The following is a 13725-nucleotide window of genomic DNA, read 5'->3' on the forward strand; positions in this document are numbered from 1 at the left end:
CTCAGACTACTCTTCTGTAGGCTGATGGAACTCTGCTGTCTTAAAATAAAAGACATTATCACAATGAATACACAAATGGCTATTAGCTATGATAATAGTACAAAGTGCCTCTGCAGTAATTAAAACTTTCCTTTTGTGAAATGACTCTTGTATACCCTTCAAGGCCATGAATGAGGAAGAATCTGATGTTTAGTCTCTTGCAATGTATACAGATTGGTTTGGGATATTTTCCTTTAACAAACTGTGTAAAGCGGCATGTACTGCTTCCTCATACTTGTACTAAGAGATAACTACTACACAGCTGTATGAGAAAACAGGTGAAAAGAAGCAAGTTTAGCTGGAGACAACTGATTGAAAAACTTCTTGCAAGGATTATATAAAAGGATGTGCAGCGAAGGGGTCTTATAAGCTTGAGTTTAAGCATTAGGCAGACATGTTATTCAAATGTTATGGGTAGAACAATGCATTTTCATAAGGTAGCATTCATTAAGGAAACTACTTGTGTAGTAAGTTGTACAATACATATATTGTATTTAGCCCCCATAAAAGGGCTGTTGAAATAATTTGGAATAGTGTCTGGCTAATCAGTGGTAGATGGGAGGAATGGTAGTTTTGGTAACTAAAAGAATCATATTGAGGTAATTAGTACCTGCACATAGTTAGTAATTTCCTTACTCTTAATTACCATAGAACTGCAGCTCAGGCTTTCAACCAGACTGGTACAGTGTAGCACTGTTTCTGATTATGATGTGGAGGCTACAAGAAAACAAATACCAACCTGAAACCATCTTCTATGGTGCTAGTGGGCTATAGCAATGTGTACTGGGGAGAGGGGGGCTTTTTCAGTAAGGCATTCAGGCCCCTCCTTTAGAATGTTTTATCTAGTGAATTTACTTCCATGTAAGTTGTTTGCAAAAATTAATGTGGTAAAGTGAAAATGGAGCTAGTCTAGTGGTTAAGGCACCAGGCTAGAAAGGAGATTGAGTTCTAGTCCCACCTTAGGCATGAAAGCTGGCTGGGTGATTTTGGGCCAGTCACTCTCTCAGCCCAACTCACCTCACAGGGCTGTTGTGGGGAAAATAGGAGGAGGAAGGAGTATAAGGTATGTTCGTCACCTTGCGTTTTTATAAAAAATAATAAAGGCGGGATAAAAAAATGTAAAAAAAAAAAATTGGTACAGTACTCTGAAAAATCTGAGCTAGCCAAGAACTGAAAAAGGATGCTCTGTCTTGGATTGTTAAAAAGGATTATCACAAAATTTTGAGTCCTGCCCATGGAACAAGTGGAAGGAACAACCCATTTTCAGAATTCCTTTGTTCACAATAAAATTTATTGTAAAAATAGCCTGCAAATGATAAAGATCTCCATTCCCGGCTCCTAACTTTGTTTTGCACTTTTAAAAAAGCTAATGTTGACACTGGAGTACTGCACCTAAGGATGTTATATGTGCATTACTTTCTTCTCCAATTTTAACATTGTACCTGTAGATGCTCCAGATCACAATTCCCATTTTCTTAGCCGGGGTCATCCACATTTTCAATTCAGTGTGTACCCTCACCAGCATGCATTATTGGACCACCTGAGTGGAAAGGCAAATATTAAGAACGTTTTAGCATAGCTTTGCTGAATCTTATTGACAATTACCTATGGCTAGTTCCTAGGGAAGCCAGATATTCTTGTGTCCTATCATCATATACTTTACAGGTGTAATATTCCCTTCATTTAACCCCATTAACTTTCATGATACTTACAGAACTGGTTCACTAGTAGGCATGAAGAACTGTTACAATATTAACATTCTCAGTTCTCTTGTTCAATTTGTTGCATGACAGCAAGATGGGTTAGCATAGACGTGGTTTGGATACAAACCATGTGTACATTTGCCTTTCCCCCATGACTCAGGCAGGCTCTGTTCTTTGCTATTGCCATTTAAGAAAAAAATACAGATACAACAAAGAGACCTTACTAATGCTTTAAGATTATGGCCTCTCCTTGCTTGCTCTACTAGCTTTAACTTTCATTTTATTCTTCCAGGTCATTTTCAGACCTCCTTGGGGGGCTTACAAGTAGTGTATTTAGCTACTTGTAACAGGTTATTCTTAGTTTATTCCAGAGGAAGTGCCACAAGAAGCTGGTAATTAAAATAAAAAATAGAGAAGGGCAGTTACAACAAACTCACACTTTAGTTAATACATGAGTAATACAGATGCTACTCAAATAACTAAAGGCAAGGAAGAAAGGATGAGAAATGTGTGGCATGTCTTAGCTTTAAGATGCTTTGGACCTCTTCTACAAAGAGGTTTGCAGTAGGCTGAAAAAGGCATTCTGTCACCCCATATCTAAGCAGCAGGACCTACAGGATACAATTCTCTTAAGTGTTGTATACAAAGTCACCTATGACCTTGTACAGTACAGTGTCATGAACAAATTTAAAACAATGAAATCTTCCCTAAATCCTAGATTCACTTCCCATTATGTAATATTTGCAAGGAAGACCTTGCTTAGAGGGAGAGGAAAAAGAAAGGTCAGGATTATAAATCTAAAATTTTATTAAGACAAAAAGACAGTTCAGTATGAAGTTAAAATCCAAACACTTAAGTTTTAGACAACATTTTCACAGAAGCCTAACACATGCTTTATTTTAAAAAAGATTTGTACAATACAGTTCTACGTACATACTGCCTTGTGAAGGAGTTGGTGGCTTACTAGGATTTGAGCAAATTCAGAGGTAAAATTATGTCCTTTGTAAAAACAGAAGTCTATTACATTAAAATAAAATCAGTGGAGGGCCAAGACAAGGAAAGAATCCACTAATGCCCAGGTCTAACAAAGTTAATTGTTTACAGAATATTCTGCAACTTTTGTGCTGTAGGAAAGTAGATTTTACTCCTGCTTCCCCCCTGCCCCATTTTGATTCTCAAGTTCACGTACATACAGAAAAGTAAAAAAGTAATAAAAATCCTAGTTCTGTGGGAAGGGAAAATTAAAAGGACTCAGAAAAGAAAGAAATGTTATTTATTTTAGGACAAGTTGTCCCCAGTTCAACTACAGGGTCTAAATTTTCCTCTTTTCTAATTTTAAATGTGTGACAAAAACTCTTGTATTAGCTGCATTCATGATTACAGTCTCAACTGTTAATGCTAACATTTAAAGACACATTTGCTCCAGCATTTCAATTAAGAGTAATCTATTTTACTTGCAGTAAGACACTGGGTTTTTAATTTTTTTTTAAAGAATTATGATTCTGGCTATAGAATACTGTGAACCACTCTCTCAAATCAGTTGGAACATACCCTCCCTTCCCACCCCAACAATACACGAATAATAGCAAAAAAAATAAAAATAAAACCTACACACACATGCTAAGCTGTAAAAACGCAGTTAACACTATTTGGGAGAAAGGCTGCAAATTTCAGGTGATCTTTACAGAACATGCCACCTCCACTTGCTGTTTCTGTTGGTGGCCTGTCCAATACCCAGACATACTTAGTTCTACCTGGAGGAACCTTCATTTCTCCAATCAAGGTAATAAAAATTATATATATTTATTTTATTTATATATATATATATATTTATATATATATATATATATATATATATAAACACTGTCATAGGTAGAGATATTGTCCTGTTTCTACAGAGGGCATCTTCCTCAGCCAAGAGCCTCTTCACTTCTCCCTCATGTTCAAACCCACAGTCTGATGTTGTAATACAAAAGTCAGCCAAAGGAGGGATGGGGACAGAAGGGCAAGCAGATTAATTCTTGTCATCCTTCTTATCATCGTCCTCCGAGGGATAGGAGTGCCATGTGAGCCTTTCCTCATAAAACGAGATGACCACCTGTGGACACTTGATGTTAGCTTCCTTGGCAGGAACCAGATCAGCTTCATCTGAGTTTTTCCTATATAATCAAGAGAAAAAATAAGTTAGTGTTTATCCCACAGGGGAAGAGAAAAAAGATATACTGATATTAAAACTCTTTTTCAAAATACTGATGGTCAAAGATTGGGCCATGTCACCTGAATGACACTTGTGATAATTTGATGGAATTTATTGTTTAAAGTCATAACTTACATCAATATCAGTGTTTTCTGGCAGCAACTATAGAAGTGCCATTTTTTTTCCTTCTACTTTAAAAGGTAACTCACTGGATCTTGTATTTCATAATTGGGGGATGGATGAACATTCCACTAAAGTGCAAGGGTACCATGGCAGCATGTTGTCAACCTGTGACTGACAATACATTTGCACCTGTATCTGTTCTTTTAGACCACAGAAGTAGTCTATGACCCTCCAGAGATTACAAAAGTATGAGTCCAAATAACTCATTCAGCATGGCTAACAATGAGGGATGCTAGAAATTGTAATTTAGCAATAACTGGAGGTTGCAAGTTTGTAGTTACGTGCAAAATATTTCATTCCAGAGACAGAAGTTGAACTTTCTTATTCTTCACAAGGTCACATTTATCTGGCTGTTCTGGGGTTGTCAAGATGTGAATCTTCCAGAACAGGAAGTGTTTCATAATGCACTCACTGAATATTCCACTGGTTTATTGACATTACCATAGGGCAATTGTAATGAAAGGTGGCTGATCTCTACATTGAGAAATCAGTTTTCAGATTTTATATAGACAATTATGTTTTTCAAAATGAATTTATATGCCATCCTTTCTTTGGTGGAAAATCTAAAACCAGATCAGAATACAGTACAGACAGTTAAAACACACAAAAATATAGTACCATCAAGAGACTTTATATCCACCTCAAATTTTAATGCAGAGCAAGCAAATCAATTCAGAACACCATATATAAGCAGACAAGCTTATATGCCATTCCAATTGTCAACCAACTCAGCAACTTACATTCTGCCACAGGTAGACAAGATTAAAACAACAAAAATACCCAACAGTTAACAAATTCATATGAATTCTATGCCAAGGAATTATATCCCCATATTCTTACACAGGAGGAATGTTTCAAGCCATCTCCCCCTTAAAGATCTATTGATATAACCAGGTTTTAATTAGTTTCTTAAATCCTAGTAATGTTGGGGCAAGTCAAATCCGGAGGGGGGGGAGAGGTGATGTTTGAGAAAGGGGGCAGCAATTGAAAAGGCCTGTCTGAGAACACGTTTGAGTAAATGACATTTTTTAAAAGAGGAAATCCAGGAGGGAGCCCATTCTTCCTGATCTAACTGGGCAGGCAGAAACTATTAGGAGCAGGTGGTCCCATAAATACCTAGTCCAAAACTATGAAGGACTTCAGAGGTGACAACTTGCACCTTGAAGCTAATTGGTAACCAGTGCAGATGGTGATGGAGTTATATGGGCATGCTAAGGTACCTGAGCTACTGCTTTCTGGACCAGCTGAACTGCCTCTCAGGGGCAGTCCAGATGGAGTGCATGGCGATAATCCAAACAGGTGGTGACTAATTTTGGTACAGGGGAGCATGGCCCCATCCAGAACCAGAGATGGAATATGGTGATGGAAGAGATGGAATTGCTTCCAAGCCAACAGCCACTGTCATGCTGGGATTTAGCCTGCATTTCCTCTGCCTTATCCAGGGGCCTGGCATTAAGCCATAACATTTCCTCAACATTTATACAATGTCATATTCTGTTTGAAGATGTACAATGAGAGGTTCAAAAATTAAAGGACAAATTTACCATTTCATTAGGAACATGAGCTCCCCACTGGAATCTGTGGCACCAATAATCCGTTCTGGCTCAAACCCTCTTGCAAAGCCTCGAGGCTTTTCAGCCTAAAGAAAGAGAAAAGTTACTGATTGCTGCAGTTAGAGGATAGCAGAAAAAGATCAAGCACTCAATTTAATATGGATCCATCTGATAACACAAAATAATATTACTGCTAGAAAATAGTTTCTGCTATACTCTAGAAAGGAGGGAATCCTAGATCAAGAATGATATGGTACATATATTCTTTAAACTACTGAATTTATATTGTTCAAAACTATATGGTTTCATGAATCCTAATCCCATGTAATTTTACCTGAAGGACAGACCTCTAACAAAATTAGAGAAACTTGAGCTCTTATTTTGGTGAACTAATCTCCTTAATGGCAACTACCAGAGGTCCTGTATTCCTTGAAATTATAGGCAATAACTTAACAATGGGGTAGGGATAAATACTAATGGGATAAAGATTCTATGTTATATTGCAATTGAAAGTTTCACAGCTATACATTGGGGGTTTAGCTATACTTCCAAGATGAATGAAAAAAAAAAAGAACATGTGACTATAAACAGAAAAAATAGAAAAGGAATAGATAGTATGTAAAAATTGAAATAAAAATGCTGAATACTTAAAAGAATGTTAGACAAGATAGAGCAATAAACCTGGGAGAAAGAATAAACTTCTTCAAAACCGCAGTCAGCAGAACACATCTTTATTTTTAAGGTATTTATGTAGCTCTAAGATACTAGCTGTAAACTACAATTATGCCCCTCTGTTTAAAAATTTCTATCAACCATTTTTCCCCCTCTTTAACTATAAGACATAAGCAACCCTCAGTGGATTATATATTGAAGGAATCTGCCTTACCTCTTCTCTTTTTTTCTTTGGTCTGCTTTCTTCCCCCCTATCCTCAGAGTCTGACTCAGCCTTGCGTTTGCTTCCCTCTGACTTGTCACTTTCATGTGCTGTTTTCTGGGATTGCAGGAACTCTGCAATTAGGTCAGGGCAATCGAGATTCTCCTCTGGCTCCCATGTATTATCTTCACTGCAACCCATACAGAATACCAGATTTTGTAACTATCATTTTTATATTTCTATCATATATTATCCAAAAAAGATGCTTGACTAATTATGGGACCTGGAAAATCTTGGCATAAATTAAGAGCAATTTTCTATGAATGGGAAAGTATTAAATCTATAGGTTTTGCACCAAAAGGCTTTTATTTGAAACCTGGCATATAAGAAGATTTTTCCTATACATAAACAAGTTACAAGACCTGAGAATATGGCTTAATCTGAATTGAAGCAGAAGGAATGTTGCATGATATACACAGAACATCTAGTGACAAGCAGAATCAAATTACCAAGATTTCAGTGATCTTATGTTATTCTGAGTCTTGGTTTTATGAAGTGAGAATTAAATACACATACAGAGATTATCTGAAAGAAGAAAAAAATGGAACAGCAAACATAAACCTCTTTGCATTAATAACTAATGCAGAATAGTTTTTCATTTTCCTCATTAACTCATAGATATATGCTTTCAGGTAAGGCCTCTTCACCGTGGGGGGCAACTAGCCTTGGATAACACAGGTATTCAAGTGCCCTGTAGGGAAGGCATATTGTATGACAGGGACAGCCAATACATACCTGGCAAAACAGACAGAAGCATCTGTATATATCACCAGTTGCTCTTCACCAGTAACCTAATTAAAGTGTAAGCAAAGAACTGTCCAAACCAGAAAGCACTTTTTGGGGAGGAAGAATCTACACCTGATTTTTAAATACATTTATGTCCGCCAGGAACATACAGTTCATATCACCGCATCAATTCTTAAGGTCTTATATTTGCCTGAAAGCTGCCAAAAGATAAAATTGAGATAATCAAATATAAAATGTTTTTAAAATACAGCTGGGAAGGTTTTTAAATCTGAGGTATCTACCAGTTCAAGTTCATTACCACAAGGGTAGATTTTTTAAAAAGTTGAACTGGGTTTCTAAAAAGCCACAGTTTTAATAAACAAACACTACTGTGGAATGCTAACATAAGGTTTGAAAAACTGAAGACAGCAGAAATTTCCTTTCAAAAGAACTATGAAATAAAGGGACAGCAGCCTTACTCTGAAAAGCCTTTCCACTTGAGCAGGTACTCCACTTTGCCTTTCACTACCCGCCTGTCAAGAACTTTCTCCACCACGTATTCTTCCTCTTCCTCTTCTAAGACCTCCTCCACTTTCTTCTTGTTTTGCTTTTTTCCCATTGTGCTCGCCAGTTTTGCAGTTTAAAGGAGGCTGTTAGAGATAATGAAACAGACATCAGGATGGAAAAATGCTGATTGGGAAGCTTTTGGAGCTGCAATGGCAATACTAAATAAAAGCTACTATACTCTTATTTTTCTACTCAGTATTCAACCATAAAATAATGGAGAAATTAAACCCAAAAATCTCTGTGTGGATACACAGGTAAATATACAGCAGAAGAAAGAGGTTTAAAGGATACAGAAAACAAATAGCAGATATGACAATCAGATACAATCACAAGAGCACACTGGAATATTTAAGTCCCATCAAAACCTATGGTCTACAAATACCGCATAAGCCTGGTGAATTGCATTCATATCTGCATTACTTGTGATGATTTGATTCAATAGCATCGTCTTTTTTATTAATAGGACATATAGAACTACTCCTCTAGAATCTGATCCCACCAGAATGGCACATGCAACTTAAGACAGACAGTTGCACTTTGACTATAGCAAGTTTTATGCAACTTAGTTTTTCTTCCAAAAACAGAAGACTGCAGGAAATAGACCATTATGTTTCAAATTGAAATTCTTCAGAGTGAATCTTTATGCTCAAAGCAAGAAATATTAACCATCACATTCTCTTCTGATACTCTAAAAAAAACAATACATTCTATATATGTGGTTGAACAGTAGGTTGACAACAGCAGAGGAAGATGACATTCTCAAGTAGTAGGAGCAGCACAAGTGCACCCAGCAAGCAAACTAGATTAAACAGCTTGCTTCTTCTGGAAATGAAGAGTTACAGTCTACTGGAAAAAGAAAATTGTAGAGGCCTCCTGCAGGCAAAGCATCTCACAGCAGGAGGATACACTTGTCTCAGTTGGGGTCTGATAAAACAGACAAAAGGGGCCGTCAAGCACAGCTAGGATTTAGAAAAGGGTCTAGTTTGCAGTGAAGAATGGCTGGCTAGGGATAGGCCTATGAACAACAGCTGAGAAGGAAGGGGAATTTCTAAAGAGCATGTTTTTACTAAGCTTAAACTGGTTTGTTTCCCAAATGGTGGGAACTGTAGTTCTGAGACACTCTGAGTGGAGTAAGGCTTCTTAACATTCTTGGCACACTGACAAATCTTTTCTTTTTTCTGCCTGTACTCCCCTTTCTTTGTATGACTAGTCGTTTTAGTCTGTAAGCTTAAAGCCAGGGCCTGCCTTTTTTTTTAAAGTAATGTGAGCTCCTTGGATATATAATTATTTGAAAAGCAGAATAAAATATACCTAATGATTAAAATAAATAAATTATGGAGTAATATCCAAACTAATTCAAATCAATGGGAATTAAGTGAAGACAGAACTAACTTTCTACAATACTTGCATATAAGTTTAACCCATAGCTGAACTTCCTTGAAATAAAAAGACCATAGCAAGGCTGTTCTAAATTAATTTCTATCTCCAGCATATACATACCCCTCTCAAACTGGGAAGGGAAGCACATACAATTTTGCATAGCCTGTTAATAGTCTTATATATTGCCAAAACTCAAAATAGCCCAAAGGCATAATGAGATGGATATCCTAGAAAGCAACCGAAGTTCTTGGGGGAAAAAAGACATCTTATACTGAAATTTAGGGAATAACAGACAAGCAGTTGATTGATCTCCCCCTTTCAAATACTATAAACTCTGCTCCAAATCTGAGACTGTATGATCAGTTGGACTAATTCTAATAATCAGGCATTTGCACAAGATGAGATTCAAGTATTATTTTCCTTTTCCAAAAAAGCATATATTTCTTATTGGCTTTAAGTAATATTTTTTAAAAATGGAATCAAATTCTCAGGAATTCTATGCAATTCTTACAAACTTTATGTAAATTTCCAGAGTTTCCTGCAGTCTATAAAATGACACTGTGAGCAATACTTTTATCAAGCATTATTTCCATTAATTAGCTCTCCATGATGCTATACCAAAGATTTGTGCTAAAAGGAGATGGCATGCAGTCAGGAAACACAGAGCCTTTCTCTACCCCTTCATCTTCTCATGGTATTTCCCATTTCGGCATGTAGAAATGGATGGGTAGGGTTAAAGTGTCTGCTCTTAATGTTCACATATCTTTGAAACTGGGAATTATTTTAGTGTGATTGTGCTTTTCAAAGGCTCCATATGTTGTGCTGATAAAAAGAAATTTCTGTTTCACTTCCAGCAGGGATGTCACATTCCTTCCAACCAAAAACACTATTGGTCAGGATAGAAAGAGCACAATCTATAAGGAGAGGAAGATGTAAAAGGATTTCTCTCCCTACTTAGTTTCCATTTCCTCATCTGCTTCCTTTTCAGACAGTAGATTAGGGAAAGGTGGTTGAATGGGGGAGGAAAATCTCAAGGAGAGGATTCCTTTTACATTTTTCTCTCCTTAACTTCTGCTTCAAAATGTCTGCTTATAACAAAAATGCAGCAGAATACATTACAACAGGGCAAGTATGTTGGCAAAACTTCCTTCTCCCTATATTTTTATATTTCACCCTAGCTCCACAAAAACAGTATTTTAATTCTATTTTCTCTTTTTTTTGCTTCAAATATATCCTTTTATTATGAATGTCTTTTTTCCACATTTTGCTATCTCTTTTCTCCACTATACCTATCTGCCATCCCAAATTTCTCCATTAAACTTATTTCCCCACCACTGAAACCATAACACTTCCAAGTGCATTTAAGTTACTGAAAAAGTAATCAGTTCCCTTATTCATATAGCAAAAACAAAAAAACACTGTATAGTTCAAGCAGGCTGGATTGCTAGACATCAAGACAATCCAAGCAAGTATTTCAATCACTTTAAAAATAATGGAAAATTAAGCCAAATGCTTGCTATTTATTTCCAAAATAAATAACAATTGTTATAACAGACTATAGCAATACAAGAACACACACAAGTTTAGGCTTTATATAATTTCAGAATATGTAGTATAGTTCACTTATTTTTAATAGTATGGGGGAAACCCTTGCAAACTGTTCATTTAACTTTCATGGCCCTATTACATTGCACTAGAATTAAGTTCCCAAGAGATACTCAACGCAAACATATTTTCATTTAATTATTGTCCTACAAATTCCTCTCTTACCAATCTCACAAAAAATACTGCCAGGCATTATCTAGGCCTTATTATAGTGTCTGGGCAGATAAGTAGAAAAGTGAAGGAGTTGGGCATAATACATACAATTAATATAACTATGTCATTTTCAATTATAAGTTCTTAAGCATAAAATACATTAAATGCTCCATAGCATAATATCTGTGATAGCTTACTGGTTCTTGGTCCATACTATCAAGCCATAAACTATTATACCGGATAATGGGTTAATATGTTTTCCTTGCTTGTTCTTTACATAGAAAAGTCATCTTTCATAAGGATGTAAGCTCTATTCTAATAGACTGTGCATTAACCTAAGTTTTCATTTTAAACCTGGTTATTTTAAGAGAAAAAAGATTTTTATCAACCCATGAAAAAGAAGTGATTCTTTACGGGAGCAACTAGTGAGTTGAACTAAACTTCTGCAGACTGACAGACAACAAGGTGAGGCATTTATAGAACTGCTGTGTATCTGGAATGTGAATCTTTTTTCCTCTGGTAGTTTAAACTGATGTGTATAATACTCCCTCTCCCAGTTTTACTTTCACATCCTGACAAGGTCCTGACACATCCTGGCAAGATCAGTAATTATCACTCCAAAGTCACCCAATGAACTTCCATGGCTGAGTGCAGACTTGAACATGGGTCTCTCTGGTTCTTGTCCAACCCTCTAACCATTACACCACACTATGTTCAAGTTTATACTGTTCTATTTGTGCTTTAGTATTTCATGGTTTATTGTACTGTAAACTACCTTGTGAATATGAATTAGTACTGAAAATACATCCCAGGAGCAAGTACTTACTATCAGGAGCAGCAAAATGATTGAGTGTTCACTGAAGGGCTCCTGAAAGAACTTAGCAGGGTTGCAGATACTGCTCTTATCAGCATCTCTGACAGTGTCTGTTTAACTCTTTGGATCTGCATACCTAGGTGCATTAAACATACGTCAGTGTGGTAAAAGGATGTCAGTGTGGTAAAAGGATAGAGTATTAAACCTGAACTGGGGAAACCTAGGCTCAAATCCCTAGTCAGGTATGTATATTACAGGTTATCTTAGACCAGTTAATACAGTACATCTCTGCCTGATCTAGCTGTAGTGCTGATAAAGTATGACAAAACCCAAGCTCCTGATACAAATGTAGCCAAAAGTAAAGCATAAATTACTATTTACCAACATAACCCATCATAAATACTTGATTCATCCCAAGTATAGCTCCATAAATGGATTTTTAATAATACTTCACCATAATAAATACATCAACATTTTAAAGGCATAGATCTAGAGGCTCTTTTCACCAGTTCGTTCTGGATCTACTGACTCCTTGCTAATTAGCAATGGTTAGCTGGCTTGACTATGCTCCAAATCACATCATGTATTAACTGAACAGGTTCTTCTCATTATCTGCATAGTTTTTGGGAATGCCTGGGGCCATGCGGGTTTTTTGGACACTTCTACTATATTACACTATTATCTATGCCATTCCTCTAACATATCAAATTAACCTTGTTACCCCACCAAAAATTGGATAATTTAATCCACATTAATTAACTTAGGGAGACCAATGGACCAATTCCACCACCCAAAATTCATTTTCACAAGTAATTGCAATGAGAACTATATATCCTAACAGTTTAACTTATTAACCAAAAAGTCTCATCACCAGTGTACATATTATCTACAGAAAAATGAAATTAAACATCTTATTAACCCCCCCACACACACACCAATCTCAGGGAAAAAAATCCTACTTGGTTCCTGAGCATACAAATCTACTCCATCCCTGCTTGTGTTTCTCTCCATTAAAAAAAAAAAAAGCCTCCAAGAACCCCCTAATTTTTTTCTGGAGCAACTTTCTCAGTCAAAAAGACTGGATTCTCCCCCCACTATGTTTGCATCTATTTGGAACCCAGAATTATCTCATTGCTTCATTTTTCCCCATTCCCCACCTCCCTCTACATAATTAATCCTCCCTTTCACCGATATAAAGCATACATACTTAGTATTCCCAATTATACACTCAATGTTTTTCTGAAAAGCGTCTCCCCCAAATTGTAATCTGTACAGCCTTCCCCCTGGCTTGCTATATTTTACGGTGTATCTCGTACATTCCGTCTGTCTCAATACAGTAGCATACGTACCCCACCTGCCTTACCCAGCCTATACTACCTCTTCATGGAAAGTCCCCTCCATACTCCATCACGTATGTGTTCTTTGCCCCCCGAAGCTTAAGGCCAAATTAGGTTTAACCTCAGCTCACTCATAATTCCCACTCTAAATTTCGTTTCTTTTTGTTTTTCTCCCAGCAGACCCTCCCCAATCCTTCACGATCTCGAGCTTCAGAACCCCTCTTAAAAAAAATCTCCTCAGCCCACCCCCAATATGGCCGCCTCGCCCTCATAACCCGCGCGCGCGATATCTGGGCTCCCCCACTTTGTTCCCTTCTCCCCTTTTTACCTTGCTCAGCCCCACCAAGAACCCACGAGTGGAAATGTAAAGATAAAAAGAAGCACAAAGAGGCAGAGGAGCCGCGGCTACAGTCGGGAAGAGCAGATCTCGTTTTGAAGCAAGAGAGCAACGGTTGGGCAAAGGGCCTCCCGCGTTCGATCCGCCTCCGCCAAACAAAAGAGCGCTGAAACCCCTCTACCCGCCGAGACCCACTG

General features: G+C 37.2%; 1 protein-coding gene across 3 annotated transcripts; it reads right to left on the reverse strand.

Annotated features, from left to right (window-relative positions):
• Window positions 1-1327: 1327 nt before the first annotated feature.
• On the reverse strand, window positions 1328-13725 carry CBX1 (chromobox 1). 3 transcript variants are annotated; one of them, XM_007420134.4, is made up of 6 exons: window positions 13520-13725; window positions 7815-7985; window positions 6562-6739; window positions 5667-5761; window positions 3841-3901; window positions 1328-1579 (listed from the first exon to the last, which is right to left on the reverse strand). In XM_007420134.4, the coding sequence occupies exons 2-6, from the start codon at window positions 7952-7954 to the stop codon at window positions 1568-1570; spliced, it is 486 nt and encodes a 161-aa protein (XP_007420196.1). In that variant the 5' UTR covers window positions 7955-7985; window positions 13520-13725; the 3' UTR covers window positions 1328-1567. The 3 variants fall into 3 exon arrangements, with proteins under 3 accessions (XP_007420196.1, XP_015747085.1, XP_007420194.1); XM_015891599.3 differs by lacking the exon at window positions 1328-1579 and adding an exon at window positions 11867-11990 and having other exon boundaries at window positions 3192-3901; XM_007420132.3 differs by lacking the exon at window positions 1328-1579 and having other exon boundaries at window positions 3192-3901; window positions 13520-13724.

Source organism: Python bivittatus, unplaced genomic scaffold (assembly GCF_059951505.1).
Source record: "Python bivittatus isolate LINGU-HERP-01145 unplaced genomic scaffold, Pbiv_v1 ctg000410_np1212, whole genome shotgun sequence".
Classification (NCBI taxonomy): Eukaryota; Metazoa; Chordata; class Lepidosauria; order Squamata; family Pythonidae; genus Python; species Python bivittatus.